At 49.0% G+C, this 26279-nt stretch overlaps 1 protein-coding gene across 3 annotated transcripts in view; it reads right to left on the bottom strand.

Annotated features, from left to right (window-relative positions):
• Positions 1–26279, bottom strand: part of LOC138579573 (embryonic polyadenylate-binding protein-like) — a 1702133-nt gene that overhangs the window by 549597 nt on the left and 1126257 nt on the right. For all 3 annotated transcript variants that reach the window (XM_069649846.1, XM_069649847.1, XM_069649845.1), the window contains exon 10: positions 2038–2122. In XM_069649846.1, coding sequence (XP_069505947.1) covers positions 2038–2122 — 85 coding nt within the window. The remainder of the gene's footprint in view (positions 1–2037; positions 2123–26279) is intronic.

The raw sequence follows: 26279 nt of genomic DNA, 5'->3' as shown, positions 1-26279 counted from the left end.
GGGGAGTAGCGGGAGCCAGCAGCTGGGGTACCGGAGCCGGAGGCTGTGGAGGAGGCTGGTACGGAACCGCTAGAGGAAATCGGCTGGGGGCAGAGGCTGCGGGGGTGCCGGCGGAGGAGCATGAGGTGCTGGAAGCATCAGAGGGAGCACATCCCTGATGGCATCACCTAAGGATAGCCCCCATCCGAGGGGACTTCATGAGCCAGAGGAACCTATCAAAGAACCGGTCTTCACAAGCCGGAGGAGTGGTAGGGGATATAGACGGGGTAGCGGGAGGATGCTTGAGCCGCTGCATACTCTGCCCATACGGACACAGCGGGAACCTGCCCTGCGCAAATGAAGGATAGGCTGTAGGCCACGTACCTGGTTGAGGCCAGTCCCACCTTAACACTCGTTCCTAGCCAAACTCCTGGAATGGCGTTGGACGGGTGCTGATATTTGGCACAGTGGCCATTTTGTCAAGCTGCCTGCCACGTGCCTGAATCGTGTTGCTCGGCTCTCTGGGCCGAGCCTCCTCCAAGACTCGAGTGTGGATCACGAGGCCTATCCTGCTCATCGGGCCTAGACCCAGTAGGTGCGACACCCTCGGCCCGGGGGCCAGTAGAGCTACATTTAGGCGCGTCCTCTGACGTATTGCCGGTACTAGGGCGTGGCCCCTCGGACATAATGCCGGCACAAGGGTGTAGCCCCTCAGGTGAAGACCCGGTACAAGAACCTTCCCTCGACACTTTCACTGGGAGGATCCCAGGATCCCGCAGCCTGTAGGCCGGTAGCTGGAGCAGCCTCAGTGCACGTGCTGGTACGATGACATGAGCGGGCCCTCCCACGCGGGCGAGTCCTTGGGAAGGAGTCTCCCTTGCGGGGTGCAATGGAAAATAGAGGCCCTACCTTGGGCCTGGATCGATGTTTCACAAAGTCCTTGAGGTCCTCTGGAGACGACTTCTGGAAGACCTCCCTCCACTTGACTAGTCTGTTCTTCAGAAACCTCGATGACGGGGCGTTGCACGTTGTACAAGCTTGCCAACCATGGTCTGGGCCAAGGCAACGTAGGCAGAGGGCGTGGGGGTCTGAAGTTGGGAAGAGCACGTCGCAGGATGGAAACCTGCTGAACCCAGTGGAAGTCGACATGCGCTGGGGAGGAGCGTGACGCCTGAGGACAGAGTACCTGTATGATAAAAGACAAACAAGACAGAAGTATCCGCGCGTGGAATTACATGGCCAAAGCCAAACCAAGGAGCGATGGTGAATTCGGCCTCCCCCCCCCCCCCCCCCCATCTACGTGGATAAGGGGACAGAGGGGTGGCGCCGGAGGGGGGGAGTCAGGGCAGCGCATACTCCCTGGGCCGCACCCCCGCATGACTAATCTTAAAGGGGAAGAAGATTCTTTCTGGTGAAAAAGGTACCGTCTCCTGTCCCTTGGAAGGGACGCCCATGCAGTATGGAGGAAAGGGGACGGGACGCAAGAGTAAGGAGGAATACCGCCTCTCCTGACAGTCACCACATACTCTTTGATAGCGTTCTCCTCCCATGTGACCCTTTCTCTGAATACAACCGCCAGGAGCAGGATTAGGTAGCAGCGTACTTTCCCTGGCCACATGGAAGGAGACTCTAGGGTGGGATTCTATGACGACTCTGCAGGATTCATCACACAATCCAGTATCCTTTACTGTAGCATCTCTGTCACATGTCCTTCACCTTTTAGGGTTTTCATTTTCTCTGTTATTTGTAGTCTAATCTAATGAATTTGTTGTTTCTCAGCATTGAAGTGCCTTTCTGCCATATGTTTTGTATCCTGAGTTCTAATGTTAAAATCGGTGCTTCCCTCTTAGTTTAACTCGTAGATGGTAATTATCACATAGGCATCAAACCCTGTAGATTACATTTATGGAATCACAAGTAGCATAATATTTTACTGGAATTTTCTCTCCAGTTAGGTTGTACAGCCTTTGAAATTACTAGCACAACCAATGCAACACAGACATGTGAAAGCTTCAGATTCCCTGAACAAACGACATGCTCACTAATCAAAATACTCACGCTGTCTTGACGGATGTGTTGTCCACCGAGGTGCTGGTCGAACAGAAGCAATTGGACTGGGAGTGTAGAAGGCTCGGTTTTGTGGCTTAAAAATAAAGAAAACATATGTAACCATCTGGATACCAAGATCACAAAGGTGCCCATCGAAAACAAGTTATTTACATTCACCCTTAGTTGTGACGCTTGATATCAGTTATACAATTCACATGCTGGGGGAATGTTACGATGCAATAGTTGGGGTCAAGATCTTCAACTAATAGCCAGATTAAATTTAAAAATAGGTGTGTACATGGGTGCATCTGTAAATACAGTTCTTTGTTTCTTAGATTGTCCCACTGATTGCATGTTTAAGCCACCCAAGAGTCAATCTTAGGCACTGCTTTTCACTTTGAATCTCCAGCAATCCCCGTTATTGTGGTGCATTAGTAATCACCATTTAAAGAAACTATATACCATTTCAAGGCAATAGTCATTACACCCCAGACAAAACATGAAGTAAAGAAAATGTGGAGGACCAGTTTACATTGAAATTCACAAAACATTTTGAAAGCCCATTCTCCTTTGGCATGTTCTGGCTGTTGTCCATTAGTAAAAGCCTCACCAAGTTTCAGTGCCTTCGACAAACCAATACATTTCTGTATTCAATGAGGTTTGTTACATGTGCCATATATAATTCAGTTGTTTCCTAAATGCATCACATTCATCACACAAACAACCATTAAAAGCTGTAAATGGATAGCAGAAATATAACAATAGCTAGCCCTGTTAAAACCTTGTGAATTAGGAATGCAAAGCAGGGTATGTAGACTCTAGATTGCATGCCCAAGTTTGTATAAACACAAAGGAGAGGAGGACCAGTCTTGCCTTAAGGGAGGAAACTACAGCTCTGACTGCAATACGCAGTAGTGTCACACTTGGTGGTTGCATATGATGTTCCTGAAGTCCAGAGATGCAGCAAAAATTACACCCAATGAGGATAGTACAAGTTTGGATGCTTGTGGGCTTATGCAGAAGGGATGTGATCTAGCTGTTTGAGGCGAGTTGCAGTTTTGGAATGGGACCAAGCCTAATTTGCATATGATTTATTTTACTTAGAAGAGGGTGCATATGTTTGAGAAAGGATGGTGCAGAAGACGGGGGGGCTAGAGGAACTGTCAGTTGTTACGATGTTTTTTCCATCATTCACTTTTTACAGTGTGTTTCCAGCACATTTGGCAGTGGAACAGATTGCCATCAACAAGGTTTCTTTCTGGAAAGTATTGCTAGAGGTTATTACATTTTCATGTAAGCTGTTGCCTAAAGCCAGAAAGCCAATTTCATGCCCCAGAACTGAATTTAGCTTGAAATAAGGCTGACAAAGTTACTAGTTTCAGTTAAATAGATCTATTCTGGGTTTCAAACGTTAACACCTCTTCACCTCCTGACACTGCCTTACTTCTGCATTTAGGTCTTCAACATTTCAGAAAGTAAGGTTGTACTCTAGAGTTACACTGCAAAGCTGTGTTAATCAGCAATTTCAATGCTTGCAACACAATCTAGGCCATACGAGTTCATGTTTCTAGATTCTTGTTTGAACAGTGCCTTCAAAAGGGATTTTTTTTTATATCCGCCATAAATTTGATAGCTACCACTGCCACTTTTAGTTTAGAGGAAATGATAACTTTATGATCCTGAAGTTGGAAAGTGAAAGATATTTAGCAAAAACTAGGCTGAATATGGGTCCCTGATAATGGTTTACAAAATAATTACTGAAGATTAGATAAAAGTTGGTTCCAAAAGAAAAAGGACATTTGATAGAGCCATATATAAACAACCAGGGTCCACAACAAGCTACCTGGTAATATCGTATAGGGCTGCAAAAATTAGCATTTACCTGAGACAAGGGCCGGTGAGGAAGTCGTCTTATCAAGCATATATGACGATATGGTCGGGAATTATCCAAAAATAAATTTGCTTTTATTTATACATGATAAAACTGGACATTAGACAGTGTCCAGACACATAAAACTATTGATACAAAAATACATGACAAAGACATACTGGTGCTATATATCTTCCAAACTTGTCCTGTATCTGCAAAGTGATGTTAGTAACTAGTGGGTGACTTTTTGCACATTTCTTTTACCAAGCAAGAAAACCCGTTAGAGAAGTGTCGACAGTAACAAAATCTGTTTCCAGCCTTTACACGGTAGCTACTAGTGCCCCACACTATGAGGTCAGTAGTAGATTTGTAAGTTTCCCGCTCAGGCTTTCATCAGGACACTTGCAATTCGAGTAGAAAGGTTTATTGGATGTAGTATTGATGGTCTGAATTCATTTGTGACCAGCAAGTCTAAAAAGACACAGAGAATATTTTTATCGACCATATACAGAGAAACCCAAGAGTTGTTTTTTTACGCAGGTAATAGTCTATATTTTAAACAGCCGGAGACTAGAAACTATATACGTATCAACCAAATAGTTTATTTATAAAACTAGCTCCGAAAAACCACAAATAAATTTAATACAAATGGCGACCATCATTTAGTCACCATTTTTCATTTCATATACATCACATACAAAACCTGGCATTTTGAAAAATTGTGCCCAAAATCGGAGGGGAAGGGGAAAGGGGGAGGGGGGAGAGGGGAAGGAGGACAGGAAAGCAAGAAGGGAAGCAGTGACTTCTTGTGTATCTCCAATATCTATGAACTTTTCAAGACTGGAGTTGTACCTTTAAATGTTGAGCGCAGTTAGCAATCATACTTTCTTTATTTTAGCCGGATTTCCCGGCCGTACATCTACGACTAAGTCTTCTGTTTATTTGACTAAGGGGAAAGGAACAGCGAAATATTTCATCTTAAGGATGTTAACCTTATATTTACTTCATGGCGCTATTTTTTGACAGTTGACAAAAACACATACCTAGAAAAGGGGACCTAGGAGGGCTCTTATAGCCCAGCCACCGGATACTACAACTTACTTGAGTGTTGTTTTCGGGCGGCGGACACAGCAGCGAGTTCGCAGCGTCTCCGTCGCGAGAGAGAGTCAGCGTTCCTCTGTGCGAACACCACGTGATCAAGTCAAACTAGTCTTGGTCACGTGGGCAAGCGCTGCGTGACTACTTATTGTCTAAGCCTCCAGCATTGCACGCGCTGCCCTGTTGCGTTTTAAAGGGACAGTGCATTAATAAATATAGCGCAGTGAATCGGGTACATGTAGCTGATAGTTAGGTTACAAAAGATTGGCCCCAAGGATACATAAACTAATCCGAAGCTGGGGAAAACGAAAGAGAGGGGTGTTGCATGTTACACCCTGCAGCAAGTGCCCTGGCAAGTATGCACTGAAAACCTGCATGTCTTACAATGCTCATATAGAGGTGGACTTTCTCTTTGGTACTGAATCACATTATGAGGCAGCCTGGTTGGAAGGTGCCCACAGTGTGCCAAACCCGCGTTCAGGGAGCGTTAAACTGCTCAGTCAAATATATGCATGATATATACAAGATCAGTATGTATGTGCTGAATTAAAGAAGGCGGGACATTATTTGCGCAAAAACAGGTTCCATTCGATGTAAAGATTGAGACCCTTATTGACTGAATCCAAATTGTAGATCCATTTTTGTTCCAGTCTCCGAAGTTTCAGATCTCTATCACCCCCTCGCGGGTGTGGACCCAAAGTTTGTAGAGCACACCAGAAAAGGTCATCATGGCTAGGTTTCATTTTTTTGTAATGTTCTACAAGGGGTTTGTCTGTTGTGCCATTTTTTATGCAGGAACGATGTTCCCCAATTCTGGTTCAGATCGCTCTTTTGGTTTTTCCAATATACCAGAGGCCACATGGGCAAATAATACAGTAAATAACCCATTTGGTGGCACAGTTAGTAAAAGATTTTAACTGCCAAATTTTTCCCTTGAGGTCAATGGATTTGAGATTTTTTGTAAATTTACACATAAGACATTTGCCACATTTATAATGGCCTGTGACTGGTGGAAGGTCCCATAGTGTGGACTGAGTGTTGGTCACATCTCCTTGTTGCGGATATGTATGGACCAATTTGTCACCCAGATTTTGAAGTCTCTTGAAGGCAAAGCGGGGAGGTGGTATATGGAAGGATTTGGTAAGGGGCGTGGCCGACGCGCATGGCTTGAAGACGGGAACTGCCAGCGCTCCTGCCCGCAATCCTACTATGAACCGTTTAACCCCGGCAATCGGCAACAAATTGCAATAAATCCTGCAGCAGCCGGAGGGGGAACCTTTTTTCGACACCCGGCGCTGCCCTTTGGGGCATAAACGAACCTGCACAGTGCGGAAACGAAGTGCGTGAAGTGAAGCCCCCTGCGGTCCCCAAGATGGCGGCGCCCATAAAGGACTAGCGGTGTTCCCCGGCAAACGGCAACAAATTGCAATAAATTCTGCAGCAGCCGGAGGGGTAACCGTTTTCCGACACCCGGCGCTGCCTTCGGGACATAAACGGACCCGCACAGTGAGGGAACGCAGTGTGCGAAGTGAAGCTCCCTGCGTCCCCCAAGATGGCAGCGCCCATAAAGGGCTAGCGGCCCGCGGTGGAAGACTGCACTCAACCGAGGCAACCAGCCAAAAAGACAGAGGCGAATATGAATCCGCACCCTGGACCCAGCGGACCCCTCGAGTGGCACATGGGTGAGTAACTGAGCCCCGGATCACCAGCGACGAGCAACCAACTGGAGACCACGCGGATCAAGCTCCCCGAACTACGCGCTGTAGAGGGAGCCTCGGCAACGGAGAGGGGGGAAGCCCGCACTGTGCCTCACCGGAGGGGAGAAGAGACGCAGCCTGTACAGCACAAGAGCGCCGACAGCGCGCGAGCAGCCGACCCACAGATAAGGAGGCTGCAGGACTGCAGGCCGCTACGGACACGGACAGAGGCACAACATTAGCTGCCCCAGAGCAGGCCGCGTTGGGACGTTGGGGACATGTGTACCCCACCTGGAGGCCGAGACTTGGGTACAGCATCAACGCAGTAACACACCAGCCTCCCAAATAACGCGGAGGGCCAGCAGAGCCGACCAAATTACTGGGCCCTAGCTGCCACCCAGACTGGCGTAAGAAAATACCGTGCCACAGAGAGCACTGCACCGGGACGGCCCAAGGGCAGGAAAAGGCACCCAGCGCACCCACCAGTTAGATGCAGAGGGGAAGCGGCGCCATGGAAGGTAGGGCGCAGTGATGACTGTACCCATGTGATACCACGGGCCTTGAACGGGAGGAAGCACATCGGCCATAGTGCCCCACACCCACTGCGGCCAGGATTGAACCAGGTGAGGGCCGCTGCCAAGACTGCTCAGTCACATAAGCAGAAGGGGCCGCCGACGGCCCAAATCACCACCGGGGTGGAAGAACAAGGCTGTGAGGAGGGGCCACACCACTGCAGGTGCCAACGAGGGAAGCAACTGAACCCACAACCGGAGAACGGGTGAGTGATCCTGAAGCGAAGAGGAGAACCGAACACCTAGAGACCAGGAATGTCACCACCCAAGGGCAAACTGAAAGCTGCAACGATGGACTCCTTCACAACATTCAGGACCAACCAGCAGCAAGACACAGGGGCAATAGCAGAACAAACGACTCAAGAGGGAGACCCCACGAATATGCAACTACTACAAGCCATAGTGGCACTACGTACATCCCTTGAAACCAAAATAGATGAAGTAAAATCGGACATACAGCTAATCAGACAAGATGCCCGCAATCTCACTGAAAGAGTGACCACGGTGGAGACTACCCTGCAGGACAACGTAGAAAGCACGACGGAACTCAAAACCAAGGTCCAGGACCTCGAACTAAAAGTGGCAAGGCTAGAGGCAAGGTCAGAAGAAGCGGAGGGGAGGGCCCGCCGCAACAACATCCGAATCCTTGGGGTCCCGGAGGGCCCGGAACCAACGGAATTCATAGAGACGATGTTACAGCAGGAAATCGGGGCCGGCAACCTGTCCCAGGGATTCTCTATAGAACGGGCCCATAGGTCCCTACAGAAAAGACCCCCGCCGGGCTCGCACCCGCGCCCAATGATCGCCAAAGTCCTAAATTTCCGGGATAGAGAGACAATACTGAGATTCTCGAGAGAAGGAGGGGTGATCAAGAGACAAGATGCTAAAATAGTGGTGTACCCGGACTACACCCCCACCGTGCAGCGGACAAGGAATTCTTTTATCCCGGTGAAAGCAAGATTACGAGAACTCAACCTTAAGTACATGCTGATGTACCCGTTGCGCCTCAAGGTGATCCATAAAGGAAAAGCCGTCTTCCTAGACACCCCGGCTGCAGCAAATATGTGGCTTGAACATAATAACCTTGCAGACGGCAAGGAAGGAACGACTAAAGAAGCCACAGGCCACTGAACACCCGAAGAAATGGGTGGGGAAAAAAACAGATGACTGTATAACAGATTGTCGAATAAACCGAGGTACCGCACTAAGAACTACAGCATTAAGGAAGCATCATCGGGCAGGAGCGCGCCAACCTACACGAGCGTCGATGACGTCGACACACCCCTCCAAGACATGTGAAGGCCTACCGCTGACACAACACCCGCGCCGGGAGGCTTGGAAAGACCCAGAAGGCTCGGGAGCCCCCGAGCACTGCAAGTTGGAAGCTGGGGGCAGTTCAAAGTTGCACGGTTTGCTGTTTTCATTCACTAGAATGAACGTTACTACTGTTGGTAAGTCTCCAAAAGTAAAAAAGGGGGAGGAGAGTGGCAGAACTGAGTGAGGGGGGAATTCGCGCCTTGACCCATACAGGGAAGGGGCCTCCAACACCAGAGCTAAGCCCACGGACACTTAAGAGGGAGAAGAGGAACAAACATTACACCCAATTCAAACCACCATGACTACCACGGCAATTAAAATATTGACATGGAATGTGAGAGGCCTGGGGACGTATATCCGCAGAAACAGAATCAAGACATACCTACATAGAAAAGGGGTGATGATAGCATTACTACAGGAGACCCACTGTACAGCGGACTAGGTGGCCAAACTCCAAACACACTGGGGAGGGCAGGGATTCGGCACCGCCTACTCCAGATATGCCAGAGGAGTATATACTTGGATACATCCGCAGCTCCCTTTTCGCCTTGCCAAATCAGAAATAGACCCGGAAGGAAGATTTGTAATGCTATGGGGTCACATAGAGCAGACAGAAATATGCATCATGAATTCCTACTTTCCTAATAGCAACATACCGGCCCACCTGAACTCACTATATCCTAAAATTGCACAACACAGAGACAGCCTGTTCATTTGGGGGGGGCGACCTTAATTGCATATGCCACCCAAAACTTGATAGATCCATGCCCCACCCGAAAGGCCCATCAGCAGCAACGACAGCTCTGACCGCAATGATAGACAGGCTGGACCTGGCAGATACATGGCGGGAAATGCACCCAGCAATAAGAGGATATTCATACTACTCGTCCCCGCATAACCTATACACGAGGTTGGATCACATCCTCATAGGCAGGGAGGCCCTACCCCAAGTGGAGGGAGCGCAATACTTAGGAAGAACCATCTGTGACCCCTCCCCACTCTTAGTAACATGGAACCACAATGGCCCCAGACCCCCGATCCCCATGTGGAAAATGCCGGCAGAAGCCCTTAAAGACCCAGCCTTCAGAGAAGAACTACAAGACTCCATTGATAGCTACATAGAAATTAACGTGGGAAGCGTGGAACACAGTAGCACGGCATGGGACGCCCTAAAAACGGTGATAAGAGGGGAAACCATTGCGAAGGCAGGGGGAATCAGGAAACTGCTCAGGAAGGATTTAGATCAGTTGGAGAAGATCGAAAAGCTGGAAGCAGCCCCCACAGACACCCGGAAAAGGGAAACAGAACTCCAGAAACTCAGGGGGGAGAATGAGACAGTGTGGAATAGACTAGAGAAGTTCGACTACACGGCCAAAACGAACAGAGCACACACAAGAGGCGGATAGGCCGGGCAGGCTACTGGCCTGGCTATGCCGCAGGGAGCACCCTAGACACTCCACCACCTCACTGCGAGACGAGGAAGGGAACATACACTACACACAGCAGAACATAAATGACATCTTTAAATGTTTCTATGCACGCCTATATTCACATGAAGATCAGGTCCCCCAGAACAGATTACGGATACCCTGGATGAGATAGGGCTCCACAGAATGCCCCCTGAACAAGCCATGACACTAGACGCAGAAATCACGCCGGAAGACTTAACTGAAGCCATTAGATCTCTGGCCACGTGCAAGGCACCTGGCATGGACGGTCTGCCCTCAGAGTTCTAGAAAGCTTAAGAGCCCTCCCTCACACCCATAAAGGCGTTTGACTCCATCTATTGGGAGTGGCTTGTGGCTGTACTCAGGGAATTTGGCTTCGGACCTGGGTTCATTAGATGGGTTCAGATACTATACACCAGACCAAGAGCAAGAGTGAAATCTGGGAAACACGTGGCAGAAGCCTGGGACATACAAACAGGGACCAGACAAAGCTGCCCACTATCCCCAATGCTGTACATACTGGGACTGGAACCCATAGCTATCTATTTCAGGAAGCAACTCTTTGACGCCGGCATAAGGCTAGGAGGAGTAGACCACATCATTTCGCTCTACGCGGACGACGTCCTCATATATATCAGAGACCCACACCTCAATGTTCCTACCATGCTGGAAGTCCTGGATAATTACTCCAGAGTATCCGGGATCCAAAAATTCCTGCTTGTTCCCCCTAGCGGCCCTGAAACATGAGGACACGGAGGCACTCCCGGTGGTGGGGATAAGATGGCAGACCACCACATTCCGATACCTAGGAGTCCAGATATTGCACACCCCTACACTGATGCATGAACACAATACTAAGGCAGCACTCCCGGCTCTGCGCAGGTCCATGAATTTCTGGTCGAGACTCCCTCTATCGATGATGGGGAGGGCCTCAATAGTTAAAATGATTGTTTTACCGCGATTCTTATATGGGTTCCAGAATGTACATTACTATATCAATAAACCCTTTTTCCGACTGCTTGAGACACTAATAAAAGAGTTTATATGGGGGGAAAACAGACACAGGATAGCGCTGTCGACATTAGCTCTACCATACACTCAGGGCGGCATTCAGCTCCCAAATCTAGAAAAATACTATTTAGCAGCTCAACTCAGCTTTGTATCTAAATGGTTTCGACGAAGCCACAGACGAAACACCCCTGCTACAGACCATGTTCCTCCCGCTCCATTTGAAAGATTTGATCTGGGTACCCTCGAAAATGCTGGGAGAAACACCCTTCTTAGTCACCTTGGGGAGGGAAATTTGACACAGAGCGAGAACACTTACTCACACGCAGAATGCTTATGCACCAGAAGTACCATTGGTCGCAGATCTATACATAACGGCCACTGACCTGAAACAAATCAGATTATGGGAAAGGGAAGGGGTCTAACACTTGGGGAGATCTCTATGAGGAGGGCACTTTTAAGGAGTTTACCACGCTACAGGACAGAAGGCATTCATGCGGGTCAGTTCCTCTGGTACCAGAGGGCCCGCGCCACAGCAAGAGGAAAATGGGAAACATGGCCCGAAAACCGGACACGGAACCACTATTAACGCTGCTATACAATATGGGGGAGGGCAGTAGACCAATATCCCAAATATACAGACACCTGAGTGATATACCTAACCCCCGAAGCATGGAAATGAAAAGTAAATGGGAAACAGATATAGGCAGAGAAATGACAGAGGGGGAGTGGAACAGAGCGCTCGTATTCCCCAAAGAGGTGTCAAGGAACCATAGATTCCGACAAATACAGATGAATGTGCTGCATCGAACCTACCTAACCCCAAAACGAATAGCCAAATTTAGCAAACAAGAGCAGTCAAGCAGCACCTGGTGCATGAGGGAGGAAGCAGACCTAATCCACATGATGTGGGAATGCCCCAAAACAAAGACACTGTGGGACACGGTGAAACAGACATGTGAGAAAACAGGCATGACCAGCTATAAATGGACACCCGAGGAGTGCTTACTGGGAACTTACCCCAGACTAGCCAAACTAAAGCACACAGTTAGGCTTATGGACATAACGTGCATATTGGCAAAAAGAACTATAGCCATGTCCTGGAAAAAACCTGCAGGACCACAACAAAGTATGGCGCAGCGAAACACAGCGATGGTTGCTGGCTGAGACCAAGGCCTGGGAGGAACGTGTGGCCAGATCTACTGATGAGTCCAGCAGAGCCCTCGAGGCATGGAAAGAACTTACTAGACATATGTTTCCCCCCTCGGATGACAAACCCCCATGAGTCAGCGATCCGAAACAGATATATGCAAAACAGGCAAGGGCAACTGAAGAGAACTAATCGGAGATACTGTGGGTCCCAGGAAGACAGACACCCCCCCGCACTCCCCCTGAGCAATCCGATTGCGCCCCCCTCACACCCCCCTCCCCCGAGACGAGAGACGCTGAAACATACGAACATTGCAAGGAGACAGTTATTGTTGTTTGTAATGTTAGTTAAATTGAAATGCACGATAAATGAACATGCGTAAGGCACATTTGAAAGCCATGTAACTGATATTACTGAAAATGCCACTAAACAAATAAAAAATAAAAAAAATTGAAGGATTTGGTATTGATCATCTTCCAGTTTTTTAGAATCGACTTCCTCAAATCATTACTAATAGGTGTAAAAGATGAGACGCATGTAATTTTATCGAGAGCAGTTTTGGTTTGTTTTTGAAGACATTCTCCTCTCTGCATGTTTTTGGCCTTTTTATAGGCTCTTCTTATGATGTGCAATGGATAGCCTCTGTCTTTCAAATCTTGTTTCAAGCAGTCACTGTGCAGTTTAAAGTCTTGTATATCTGTGCAATTGCGCCGAATACGCAAGAACTGTCCGAAAGGCAGATTTTCTCTTAGTGCCTGGGGATGCCAGCTATTAAATTACAAAAGAGTTTTTTTGCGTAGGTTTCTTAGAGGCTAGTGCCAATGATTTTGTTTGGCATGCGATAAATTAGGAGATCTAGAAAAGCAATTTTATCTGTATGTGCCTCACATGTGAAGTCGATTGTAGGCTCCTGATTGTTCAGCCACACATTAAAACATTTCAAATCATCACTTGAGCCTTGCCAGATCATGAAAATATTGTCTATAACACGATACCAAGCTTGGATATTGTCCAAATATGGGTTCTTATTTGTATACACATGGGAGTTCTCAAAAGAGTCCATGTATAAATTGGCTAAGTCGGGGCTAAAGTCGCCCCCATGCTTGTGCCATAAAGTTGTTGAAAATAGGTATTGTTATATATGAAGACATTTTTGGTGAGGGCCAGGTGAATGCATTCTGCAATGAAGGCTGATGGAGGATTTTATTGCTCTCTCGTTTCCAACAGTTCAAACATTACTTAAATGCATTTCATCTGGGGGATGTTGGTATATGGAGATGTTACGTCTAGAGTAACAAAAATGTCTCTAGTCTCAATGGACAGTCCATCTAGAATTTTGATCATGGACGTAGAATCTTGTACAAAAGACTTCATTTTCTTGACAAAAGGTCTCAAGAAAACATCCGCATATATTGAAGGGCTCGAGTAGTGAGCCTATAGCTGACACTATGGGGCGACCTGGAGGTGTGGTGGAGCTTTTGTGAACCTTGGGAACGCAATAAAATGCCTGTGTCACTGGTTGTGTGTTGATCAAAAATAGTTTTTCTTCATCATTGATCCATCCCTCATCATGTGCATGTGTCATGAGGCTTTGTATTTCTTCCATGATTTTTGTAGTAGGAACCAAATGGATTTGTTTGTAGACATTTACATCCAACAGTTGTTTCTCAACTTCAGTTTTATACAGAAGGGAATCCCAAAGAACAATACCCCCACCCTTATCGGCTGGTTTTATAACAAAAAGGTGGTTATTTTCTAGATCTTTCAGAGCCAGACGTTCTGCTTTTGAGAGATCATCTTTGTACCTGTTTTTATTGGCACATTGTCATGATCACTGCTTCCAAGGAGCCAGGACAGCCCAATGTCCTTGGAAGCAGGCCCCTAACCCTAATCCTAAGCACCAGCCGGTCCCCACTGGGACCTTTTGGACCTTGTCCTGGCGCCGTTGGCACCAGGCTCATCAAAACCATTGGTCCCGGCACTGGAAGCGCCGGGCTCATAATAGGTGTGAAGATGCTTGGGTGGACTTACCTGCAGCAGACCATGCTGCTTACTTACCAGCCACTTAGAAGCCATCTGAGAACAGGAACTACTTTCTTACCTGGGTGGGGCAGCTCCACTCCCTGGATACAGCACTGGAACTCTTCTGGAAACTGGAACTCTTTTCTTACCTAGGCGGGGCCGTGGAAGAAGACGCCTCATCACTCCAAGGCTATTTAAACCACACCCGATAGATGAAGCGTGCTTCGCGTTATTCTGCATCTGCAGCAGAACGCTCACCGAGTCTGCTCCGGCCTTTCTTCTTCCGATCCTGGACCTGCAAGAATCCTACTTACCATTTCAGTATCCAGACATCATCAGCACCTGCAAAGAACAGAAACAGGTTAGCAACGCGAACTTTACACGCAGTGCTTACTTACCTGATCCATCCGCTGTGGCCGTTTCTTCACGCCGCATCTCCACCTGCAAAAACAAAAGCATTTCCATACTTACCGGCACGCTGTGAATTCCGGATTTCTTCGTTCTGCATCGCCGCCTGTGAAGACAAAGTATCGTTAACAACTTACTGGCATTCCGCGGACTCCGGCCCTGCAACCCAACATCTGAAAGGCAAAAGAAAAGACATTAAGCAGGTATTTACTTACGTCCATCACGCTCGTCGCAATAAAACGCCTGCGAATACTCCGGCGTCTCTTTAACACGAACTAAGCTGCAAGGAAAGAGACAGTTAGAGCGCTTGCCATACTTACGAACTTCCAGGCGCTTCACTTCATCTTTCATCTCAAGAGCCCTGCAATACATAAGGGAAAAGCATTATACAGAGTCTGCATATAAACGTGCCACGCATGTAAAGACTATAAAGACAAAAGGTGTCCAGAAACTCACCGCTCGTGCAGATAACGACGGTAACCATCCTCTGAATTCAAGAGGCCTGTGTTTCACCAGTGAAGGAACTGGCAACGGCACCCTGCACCAGACGCAGATGGAGAGCCCAGCATTCACCTATATAAGGTGAGCACGTTGACCTGGGGGCTCTACGAAAAAGCTGGGGAGAGAGAGAGAGGGACATTCAACAACCCAGACCATTAACCCCCATATTCTTTCACCTGCAGAAACCTCACTCTTCGAGTCCGACACACAGTGCGAAGAGGTTCGACCCCAGAAGCCAATCGAGTCCTGCACATCACTGAGTCACAGACAGCTTCCTGCCAAGACCCGCGCCTCCGTGGGAATCAGGTGAGCGTTACACACATAGGAATCTTATATCTCTTAGAATTTTGTTTTCAAATGCCAAAATTTCTGGAGATGTCATAGTTTTCAAAGGTGTAAAAGAAGAGGGTTTTTTTTTCCCGAATAATTATCATTCATGATTTTGGGGTTATCTTTGTCATGGAAGAAATATTCAAGCCTAATAAGGAGGAAAAAATTACGCATTTAAATTTCTGTCTGAAAGACATCAGTCCTACATACTGGAATAAAGGAGAGACCCTTTGTCAGAACAGTTTCCTCAATTTTTGTGAGCACATGCGTGCTAAGATTGAAAATGGGGTTGACTATTTTTACCACTGCTGCGGAGGTATCGATTGTCGGGTCCACATTGGATGGTTGCCCCACTGTCTGTTCCTGCCCCGGTTCTCTGGCCGTTGAACTGTCCCCTTTGTGGGGGATTATTCAGGGGGGTGGTGTCAGAATCACTACTATTTGAGGAGTTAGAGGAGGTAACTAACTTTCTGTTCTCCTGAGGTCTAGAATTGGTCTGTCCTTTGATAGAGCCGGCATATATCCTCAGAGTACTTTGGGCTTGTAAGGAAGCTCTTTTTGCTGCCATTTCACCACAAGTTTATTTCTGAGATTAAATACTTTTGAAGGCCTTCATTTTATGAGGGAGTGCAACATGGCCGTTTGCACCTGCTGTAGAACAGAGCATCTATGGGATGCTGTTTAATCATGGAGCTTCTGCATTGGAGGTGGATTAAACTAATTTAGCAAGTTATTTTAAACCTTGATACTATATTGAAAACAAGATGCTGGGGCACAAAAACAATAGCAGTAGCAGAAAGTCAGATGGTCACTCTCTGAAACACTTGTGTACGAGCGCGATATAAATAAAATATCATTTCATTTGAAATTCCCAGCAGCATGCTTGCCTCCACCAGCCCCTGCAAGCCATACAAGACGCAGAAGCCAGAATCCTCCTCCGCCTACCCAAACATTCACACATCGCTCCCGCTCTCACCGAGCTGCACTGGCTCCCTGCACACCAGAGAATTGGCTTCAAAGGACTCTGCATTGTATTCAAAGCCATCCACCTCAAAACTCTATCTTATCTTCATGACAAACTCAAACCAATCCCCCATATAAATACCAGCCAAGCCAGCCAACACCTACACATTCCACTCTGCAAACTCACATGCACACAATAACAAGCATTTACCCAATGGGCGCCCAAGGCATGGAACACCCTACCTCTTCACATCCGCACTGCACCCTCCATCACCACTTTCAGAAAGAGCCTAAGAAAATACCAGTTACCCCACACAACACTGCCCTCTGTCATCACTTGTCTATCCTAATATTCGTATCCCGAAAACATTTTGCAACTTCCTATTTCATAAGCCACCTTTTCAACTTTGAAATATGCAAGGCACTCTTGAGACCCTCTTGGTAGGGCCAGCGCTAAGTAAATAACAGTTAATCCGTGGATGCCAAGAAAGGACTCCTGCGACAGTGAACTGCTACCACTCCAATAAACACTCAGGCTGGAAGTAGGTGATAAAACCAACAACTGCCATACTGCTGAATGAGGCAGTAACTAAATGGATGTGTTGACCATGTAAAGAGGCAAGTAACTCTCAGCCAAGGAGACTGGGACAGTTTGTATGCATAAGCAAGTTATTCAAGCTCTAGACATATGAAGGCACCAAAAGTGTGAAGATAAGGGCAGAGGGACATTCTGAAGACACAGATGGGGAGGTTCTCTCGATTGTAGAGTTATTTTATTAGGAAACCACTGATGAGGATTTTAAGGATACTGTACGTGCTTGTCATAAAAAAGGAGAATGCAAACCAGATTGAAGGGAGGTAATCTGACAATAGTGTTCAACTCAGACACTGATCACCTTCATTGTGTGTTGGGTGTAAGGGGAGACATTCATTCAACCTAAAATAGAGGAAGAATTTTGCTGTAGTCAGGAGGCTAGCTTGCAAGGCTACATTTCTGTTCTGTCATAGCCAGCTTTGAAAGTAAGGGCGGTGGGATGAGTGGGAGGGGTTGGGGCAGGAGTAAAAGTGGGTTACAGAGTCGGAAGCAATGGAAATGCTTTGAGGTAAATAAAAACAAATGCTCTTTAATTCATAATTTCATCGCATGCGTTCTGTCCTTGATAGGGTTATTTTCTAGTCATGTGTTATTGCTAGGTTATAGTTTTCTTTGATTAGAAGGTCACGTGTCGTGTGGCAGTGATTAGCCCCCTTTTACTTTCTCGTCCCCGTGACTATTTTAACTTAGTGTCATCCTCCTTCCCAAGCGTTCATTATATTCCCCTGTAGCACCATCTGGCAGGCAATTCTCTTTTATTGAGATGTCACTTTTTTAAATAAAATGTCAGGGACCATGGCAGAGCTAGCAGTTTTACACCCGATAAGCAGTTTGTCAATTTGAGGCCGGTCTGCACTCACCCAGAGTGGTCAGCCCCTTTCTCATGCACATCTGTGGCTTCCTTCCTTACCCGTCCCAGCTGCATCCTGGAAGAACAGTTACACAGAAGTTACCCTGATGAAACTCTACTGTTGTCCCCACTGCAGAGTAGTATTACATGGTACTAAAGACTTTCAAAGATTCCCTGCAAGGTCCGGATTTGCACTAAACAATGAGTAACAATACCACTTTGTCGTGCACCTTAAAAGGGGGTGTGGTGTTCAGGAGACCCTTCTGCAGGAGAAGCAATTTATGTTGTTTAGCCTAAGGGGCAGGCTGATGTAGAACTAGCACCTCACTTTTCGGTACTGTGATGAATTTGTCCCTTCTACCCAAGGGGGAGCCACCCCCTTTGAGGCTAGGGAGGTGCATATGCTCTGTACAACCCTCCCTAGGGATTTGGGCAAGCGGAAACGTCACTGGGAGTGACTCCCCTTTAGGGGACAAGGACTCCCAATTCAATGGAGAATTCCCTATACCCAATGCACGCTCTACCCATATGGGAGGAAGAAAACTGAACAAGACATCTATGTGTTTGGCTAAGGGTAATACGGGACTTTCCTCCCGTTTGAAAACTTGTAATGAGCACCATGCCCCTTCTCATTAAAAGAGTGAAAATAAAGGGCATCAACCCTTGAATGAAGGAAGAGATTACCAACGCTGAGGCGACTCACTGATGTGAGAAAACCAGCAAGGGGAGGAGATGCCACGCAGCCCTTTGGGCCCCGCTGCAGCGCAGAAGCATGCAGACTTCCGACCATGATGCCACACAGCACGGGAGGAAACGCGCAAAGCTGGAGAAGCCAAAGCCACGCAGAGTGAAAAGTGGCTGGGAGGAATGACCAAATACAGGACAGAGTCCTCCTGGCTTGCCACGGTACCCTGCTTTTAAGCGGGGGAACATACTGGAGTGCAGGTAAGATTGCTGTGTTCCAGTACCATGTTCATTTCAGACAAAGTGTGTCCATAGTGTTGCCAGAATCACAGAAATTTACAATATGAAAAATTACCTTCAGGGTGATTCAAGTTCTTAGTCTGGGCTCTCGCTCCTTCACAACTGGTTGGGAATGCCTGCATCTGTGGGCAGGCTGGAAGAGCTCGTTGAAAAAGATACCTGTCACTTTAATTTGAGAAGGGGAAGGGCCTACGTCACATGCTTCCCTCGGCAAGCCAAGCCCACACCTTACTCTCACGTCACCAACGGTCGACACCCAGGTCCTGTGGTTCCACCGAGGCGGTAGAATTTAAGTACATGCATACTGTAGGGTATGGATGGGTGGGTGTTGTGAAGGAGGGCGAGCTTGTACTAAGAAAACCTGAATCACCATGAAAGTAATGTTTAATTTCTGTGTCATCCTGGCTCGCTCTCTCTCTCCTTCCCAACTGGTTGGGACCAGACTCAAAAGACTTTGGACAAGCAAAAGTGGAGGAGACTGCAGGTACAGGATTCTGGAAAAGTTACGGAGAACCTCCTGGCCGAATTTTGCATAATTTCTGGACGATGTGTCCATAGCACAGTGCATGCACAAGGAGAGCGGGGTAGCCAAGGTAGCTGCTTTACAGATGTCTACAATGGGAACATGCCTGGTAAAGGCTACAGATGCTACCTTGGCTCTAGTAGAATGAGCCAAAAGTCTCTGTGGAGTCGCAAGCCCTTTCAAGTCGTAAGCCTTGGAGATAAAGGAGACAACCCATCTGGCAATAGAAGCCTTTGCTGCTTTAATGCCAGGAGAAGGACAACTGTAGGTATTAAAGATCTGATGTGCTTTTCTAAACAGTTTGGTCCTTTCAAGGTAGAATTCTAAAGTTCTTACTACATCTAGATTATGCAATTTCTCTTCTGCCGCAGACGAGTGTAGTCTAGGAAGAAAAACGAGAAGACATTTCCAGGTTTAAGCGAAAATCGGAAACCACCTTAGGTAGAAAGGAGGGCACCGCAAGTAAGACAACTTTGTCTTTATGGAACACAATATATGTTTCCTTTGAGGAAAGAGCCTGGAGCTCACCAATTCTTCTAGCCGAAGTAATGGCCACTAAGAACGGTGATTTCCAAGTAAGGAATTCTAAAATCGCATGAAGCCATAGGCTTAATGGTTTTTGCATTAGGGCTGCAAAGACCACGTTAAGATCCCACTGAGGTGGAGGTTCACGAATAGGGGGGGATGTAAACGTAAAAGGCCCTCGAAGTGCCTTTTAATGGCCTTGTTGGAAAGAGAAAAAGACTTGTGTTCTCTATTCAGGTAAGGACCAATAGCTGATAAGTAATGTTTGCACGTATCCATCTCGACACCGGTGGAAACAAGATACGACATGAAGGACATGACATCAATGGAGGCCTTCAGAGGGTTACAGTTTTGTTCTAAGGCCCAATGACAGAAACTTAAATTTGCTACGATATTGTTCTTAGTGGAGGATTTCCTGTAGGCCGACATAATACCAATGTTTTGTTCTGACAAATGCAAGTGGGAAAAGGCTTGCTTTTCAGGAACCAAGCCTTCAAGTTGAGCAATTGAAGGGAGGGGTGAAGAACCTGCCCCTTCTATTGAGTCAAAATATTTCTTTAACATGGAAGATCTAAGGGGGGGGGAGATACCCGCTTACTCCGGAAGATCTGGAAACCAAATCTGGCGAGGCCAGAACAGGGATATTAGAATCATTGTCAGGTTGTGTGACATTTTGAATCTCAGCAAGATTTTGTGAAATGGAAGGGGGGGGGGGGCATAAAATGTTATTTTCTTTCATTCCAGATGTAGAGCATCTCCCAGGGACAGAAGACCCCGACCTTGATGCAAATTGAGGGCAAAGTGTGTTGTGTTGGTTGGCAAAGAGGGCTACTAATGAATGACCCCACATCTGAAATATGTGCGCTACTGATGGTTTCAGCTCCCATTCGTGCGGAGCAGACTGTAACCGGTTTAGTCTGTCCGCCAGAACGCCGTTCTTCCCCTTGAGATGTGATGCCAACAAGAAAATGTGATTTTGAATCGCCCAATACCAAATTTGTCCTGCTAGGAGACACAAGGGGAAGGAGCGAACCCCCCTCCCCCACCCTCCACACACCCACTGCGTGTTGATATGGAACAAGTTACTTACCCGTAACTGTTGTTCTCCAGCATGGGTCTGGCATGGATTCACATGCCCACGAATATTCCCCGTCAGGCTGGGAATCCTCGGTAAAGAAAAAATCAGTTTAGTTTCTGAACGGTCTTTCTCCTAATAACCAATCACTGGTCTCTGGGTCATACTGTCCCCAGCCAATGACTGCCCTCTACCTAAGCCTCTCCTCCGGCAGCCATCTTCGGATTTGGTAGCACGTAAAGTGGCAGTAGGACCAAGAGAAGAGCCGCAGAGGGGTAAGGAGGGAGGTTTTGCATGTGAATCCATGCCAGACCCATGCTGGAGAACAACAGTTACAGGTAAGTAACTGGTTCCTTCTCCAGCATGGGGTCTGGCATGGATTCACATGCTCATGAATACAAGAATACATAGCAGTACACACATGCACAACCACAGGAGGTGGCAAGGCTCAACATTAAGCATCTCTTAGCCTCCTCACCAGGCCCACCTTCAGGCGAACAGGTTGCGCAGCACTGCCAGGCCAACTCTGGACTCCTCACTAGAATCCCGGTCGACGTAAAATCTTGTGAAGGTGTGCGTCGACCTCCAAGTAGCAGCCCTGCAGATGTCCAGCAGGGGCACACCAGATAGGAACGCCGTGGTAGCAGCGATCGCTCTGGTCGAATGGGCTCTCAGACGGCCGGGCAACGGTCGGTTTGCCAACCGGTGACAGTGCATGATGCAGCCGTAAAGCCATCTGGAAATGGAAGCCTTTGAGAGGGTCTTTCCCTGGTTCACAGGTGCAAAGCTCACAAACAGCTGTGATGTCTTCCGAAACTCTTTGTGCATTCCACATAGAACTTCAGTGCTCTAGCTACATCCAGCGAGTGCAAAGTCCTCTGGGCCGGCGACCAAGGCGACGGGAAGAAAACAGGTAACACCAAGGGCTCGTTGAGATGGAAGTCCGACGGCACCTTGGGCATGAAGGAGGGGTGCGTCCTCAGCACAACATTCGACTCGTGGAAAGCCAGGTATGGAGGCTTGCAGGAGAGGGCCTGGATCTCTCCCACTCGTCGTGCGGAGGTGATGGCCATAAGAAACGCTGTTTTCCACGACAAGAACTTCAACGGTGCCGAATGCAGAGTCTCGAATGGCGGGCCCATGAGCCTGATCAGCACCACGTTGAGCTCCCACGCCGGGGCCGGAGCCTTCACCGGCGGAAAAGATCTGAACAGTCCCTTCATGAACTCCTTCACCAGGCGATGGGACCAAAGGGATGAGCGTCCCGGAGTTCTGGTGTAGTGGGAGATAGCTGCCAGATGGATCTTGGTGGCATGGGCCAGCCCCGGCTTGGCCAGCGATAGCAAGTACGGGCGCACTTGAGGGGCTGTAATCCGCAGAGGGTTAATCTTCTGTGCTCGGCACCAGACAGAAAACATCTTCCATTTGTGTCCGTAGCACTTGAGAGTTGAGGACGCCCTGGCCTTTGCAAGTATCTCCTTGCAGTCTGCCAGGATATCGTACCCTCCAAACTCTTGTGCTGCAGGAGCTAGGCCTACAAATTCAGCGACCCGGGTCGTGGTGGAGGATGGCGCCTCCTTCTCTGGAGAGGAGATCCGCGCCCGTTGGCAGTTTGACTGAGGGGGACGCCAACATGTCCAGAAGGTCCGGGAAGCAGATCTGTCTCGGCCACGCCGGTGTAACGAGGATCATCCTACACCGGGACCATCTGAGTTGGTTGATGAGTCGCAGCAGGAACGGCGGGGACGCATAGAGGAACAGGCCGTCCTAGCGGAATGACAAGGCATCGGCAATGCTCACCGGTTGGGGAAACCTGCTGGCGAACCTCCGGCACTTAGCGTTTGTCACCGTCGCAAATAAGTCGATCTGGGGATTGCCCCATCGTTGGAATAGCAGGTCCACTTGATCCTGTCGCAGCTCCTACTCGTGGCACAAGCGCAGCTCCCTGCTAACTGAGTCGGCAATGGTGTTCTTTATTCCTGCCAGGTGGAAGGGTACCAGAAACATCCCTTGAGTGACGGCCCAGTGCCATGGATCCTAGGCCTCCTTGGAGAGGGCTGGGGATCTGGTGCCTCCCTGCTTCCGGATATAGAACATCGTGGTGGTGTTGTCTGTGAAGATCGGCACCACCTTGCCCTTGAGGGACTGGAGGAATGACCTGAGGGCCCAGAACACAGCTCGGAGCTCCAGGACGTTGATGTGTAGTGATCTCTCCTCTGGGAGCCAAATGCCTCTTGCGTGGAGATCTCCGGTGTGCGTTCCCCATCCCTGTAGGGAGGCATCCGTCGTCACCGTCTCTTAATGTCAGCCGTACGAGGTAGATGCACGAGGACATCATGCCGAGAAGGCACTTGATGGACCTCACCCTGGCCACGTCCATGGTCGACAGCCGCTGCACCTTGCCCAGGATGGCCTTCGTCCTTTCCTCCGACGGAGAGGCCAACCATGCCCCTGTGTCGAGCCTGGCTTCCAGGAACTGTGCGACTTGCGACGGGAGCAAGTGGGATTTCGCGAAGTTGATGGAGAATCCCAGATCCGTGAGCAGCTGGACAGTCTTCACTGTGTGCTCGATGGCGAGTTCTCTTGCCCTTGCTCGGATGAGCCAATCGTCCAGGTAGGGGTAGACGTGGATCCCCTGCAGGCGCAGCCGCGCCGCCACTGGTTCTAGGCACTTGGTGAATACCCTGGGCGCCGACTTCAATCAGAAGGGAAGGGCCTTGAACTGGTAGTGCTGTCCTTGGACTACGAATCTGAGAAATTTTCAATGTCCTTTTAGAATGGGGATGTGGAAGTAGGCATCCTCCAAGTCCAACGACTGCCCCAGCACGTGTTGGAGTGACCATCCGGAACTTCTGGGACTTGATGTACTTGTTTAAACGACGAAGGTCCAAGATGGGTTGCCAGTCTTTCTTACGAGGAAGTATCGTGAGTAAACTTCGGAACCCCGGGTGGGACGAGCTCGATGGCTCCTTTCTTCAGCATCGCCCTTACTTCCAGCAGCAGTTGAGGGACGTGGTTTTCTTTCCTGGCCACGGGTGGAATGCAGGGACATTTCTTTAGAAACGAGAGTGTGCCCGTGGGCCAGGGCATCCAACACACAACGGCCAGTGGAGATGGACTCCCACACGCTGACTAACATCGCCAGCCGGCTTCCCACCGGGGTGCTCAGGTGGGGGCCCGACCCCACGGCCGGTTCAGTCCTGCTTGGTAGCGGCCTTGCCACCTTGGCCTCCTTGACGACGTCATCCTCCTGATTTGCCGCGTCCTCTGTAGGCCTCCTGCGACGAGGAGCGGGCCACCTCCGGCACGTCGAGGAGCCACCGCCGAATCCTTTGGAGGCACCTTGCTTGCCTCCGGAGTTCCGAAAGGGCGGCCGTCGCTGCTGTAAAACTCCCAAGGGCCATGTCGGCCTTGATGGCCTGCAGTGACTCGTCCACTGTCTTGCCAAACAGGTTTTTTCCGTCGAAAGGCATGTCCAAAACTCTGGTCTGCACGTCCTGGCGGAAATCGGTTGCCTTGAGCCAACCACGCCGGTGAAGGCTAACACCGTTGCCCGTCTGGCGGAAACCGGTGTCAGCAATGTCCGTGGCCACTGTTATGGCGTGGTCCGACACCACCTCGCCTTCCTGCAGGATCTCCAGGGCCTCAGCCCTCTAGTTGTCCGGGAGGAAGTCCAGCAGAGGAGTGATCTTAAACCACAGCTCCCTGTCGTAGCAGGCCACAATCGCGAGGGCGTTGGCCGCTTTAATCGTCGTCGTCGACGAGATGATCCGTCGTCCCATGGCGTCCAATTTCTTCCCTTCGCCGTCTGGCGGTGTAGTAGAAGTTGAAGCCGTTGCCCCTGCCGCTTTCTTCTTGGCCGCCGCTGAGACCAAATCCGGGGTCGGCTGCGCCCTAAGGCATATGGGGGCAAAATCGAGGACCCTGTACTTCTTGTACCAATCTCTCTTGGCAGGGGTCGCAGACAAATTCTTCAGGAGCTCCAGACCCTCGTCCCAGATGTCGTCAAGTAACGGGACCGAGGGGACCGTCTTCCTTTTGGCCTCACGCTGTTGATAGAGGAAACCTTCCGTCTTCTGTTCTACGGGGCAGGCTGGAAGAGCTTGGATGCCCTGGCGATCATGGCGTGGAATGAGCCAATTTCGTCGGGCGGAAAGGCCCGAGGAGGTGGTGATGGGAGGCCAATCCCGTCACCACTGTTGTCATCTGTCCCTGTCGTGGCCGTCTCTGTCCCCGTGTCATCCCTCGGGACCGGGGAAGGAGAAGACTGAGGGCCGCGCCGGCTGGAAGGGTGGTTGGGGAGGAGTTATCCTCCACTTGCTTGGAGGGCTTCCCGACGGACCAGGCTCCGCTGGGTCGTCCGTTGGGGGTAAGGGCAACCTTGTCCTCATCTCTGTACACAAGGCCTGGATCACCATCAGGATTGCTCCAGAGTTGTCCTGTGGCCCAGGTGCCGGTTGCGACAGGCAATGGTTGGGGAGTGGAATCCACCGCCTCCACGGGAACCTCGTCGGCACCACCGTCGCTTTCTTCATCCGCCTCCTCGGTGTTAGGGAGAATTCTCATTTTATGCCTAATTTCCCTTACCTATAGAGTTCCCCAGCTGCTTTGCTGGATTTGAAGGGTTTGTTTCTTTTTACCTGCTAAGAGCGAGACTCTTTTTCCCCACTCTTAGGCATTTTTGCTATGTGTGTTCTAGGCTATTTTTGTGTTTAATGCCTATGGGATCTTTCTCAACCCCATAGGAACCATCTTTATTCACATGTGTTACACAGCACCCTCAGTGCAGTGACAGGGGTGTCGTAGCGACCCCCAAACAGACTCCATACCCTGGGACTGACTACTGTCTCCAAGGGCATGTAAAGTCCCCATTGACTTTACTCGTCAAATCCTATGAACTAAACCAGTACAACCCATCTTACTATGGAGGTACTGGAAGGGGTTAATAGTTTTTCCCCTCCGTTCATTTTTGAGAGGATATCCTACAGTCCCTCTCTCAAAAGTTTCTGGCTGGTGGCAGTGGTTACTACCACAAATATTCAACTGCGAATATTTCCCTATGGGATTTCCCCATTGTTTGAGGCTACCACGTTTTCTGACAGCCTTTAACATACCGCCGGTGCACTTTATTATTAACTTTGCTCCGGTAGGTTTTTATTGCCAGAACTTTAATAGAACTTCTTTCTCCTGTCTTTCTCTAAACTCCTAACCCAGGTCGGGGATCCTTTGTTCGGCCTTTTGGCGGGCTTCTACCGAGAAGCCCTCCTTTCGACGCCACTGAGTCTGGGGTGGGTCCATTGTTTGGGAGGGGGAGT

The sequence above is a fragment of the Ambystoma mexicanum genome, chromosome 3p (genome assembly GCF_040938575.1).
Source record: "Ambystoma mexicanum isolate Mex_15411 chromosome 3p, UKY_AmexF1_1, whole genome shotgun sequence".
NCBI lineage: Eukaryota > Metazoa > Chordata > Amphibia > Caudata > Ambystomatidae > Ambystoma > Ambystoma mexicanum.
The sequence above is the reverse complement of the archived record's forward strand: the minus strand, read 5'-3'. Positions and strand labels throughout refer to the sequence as shown.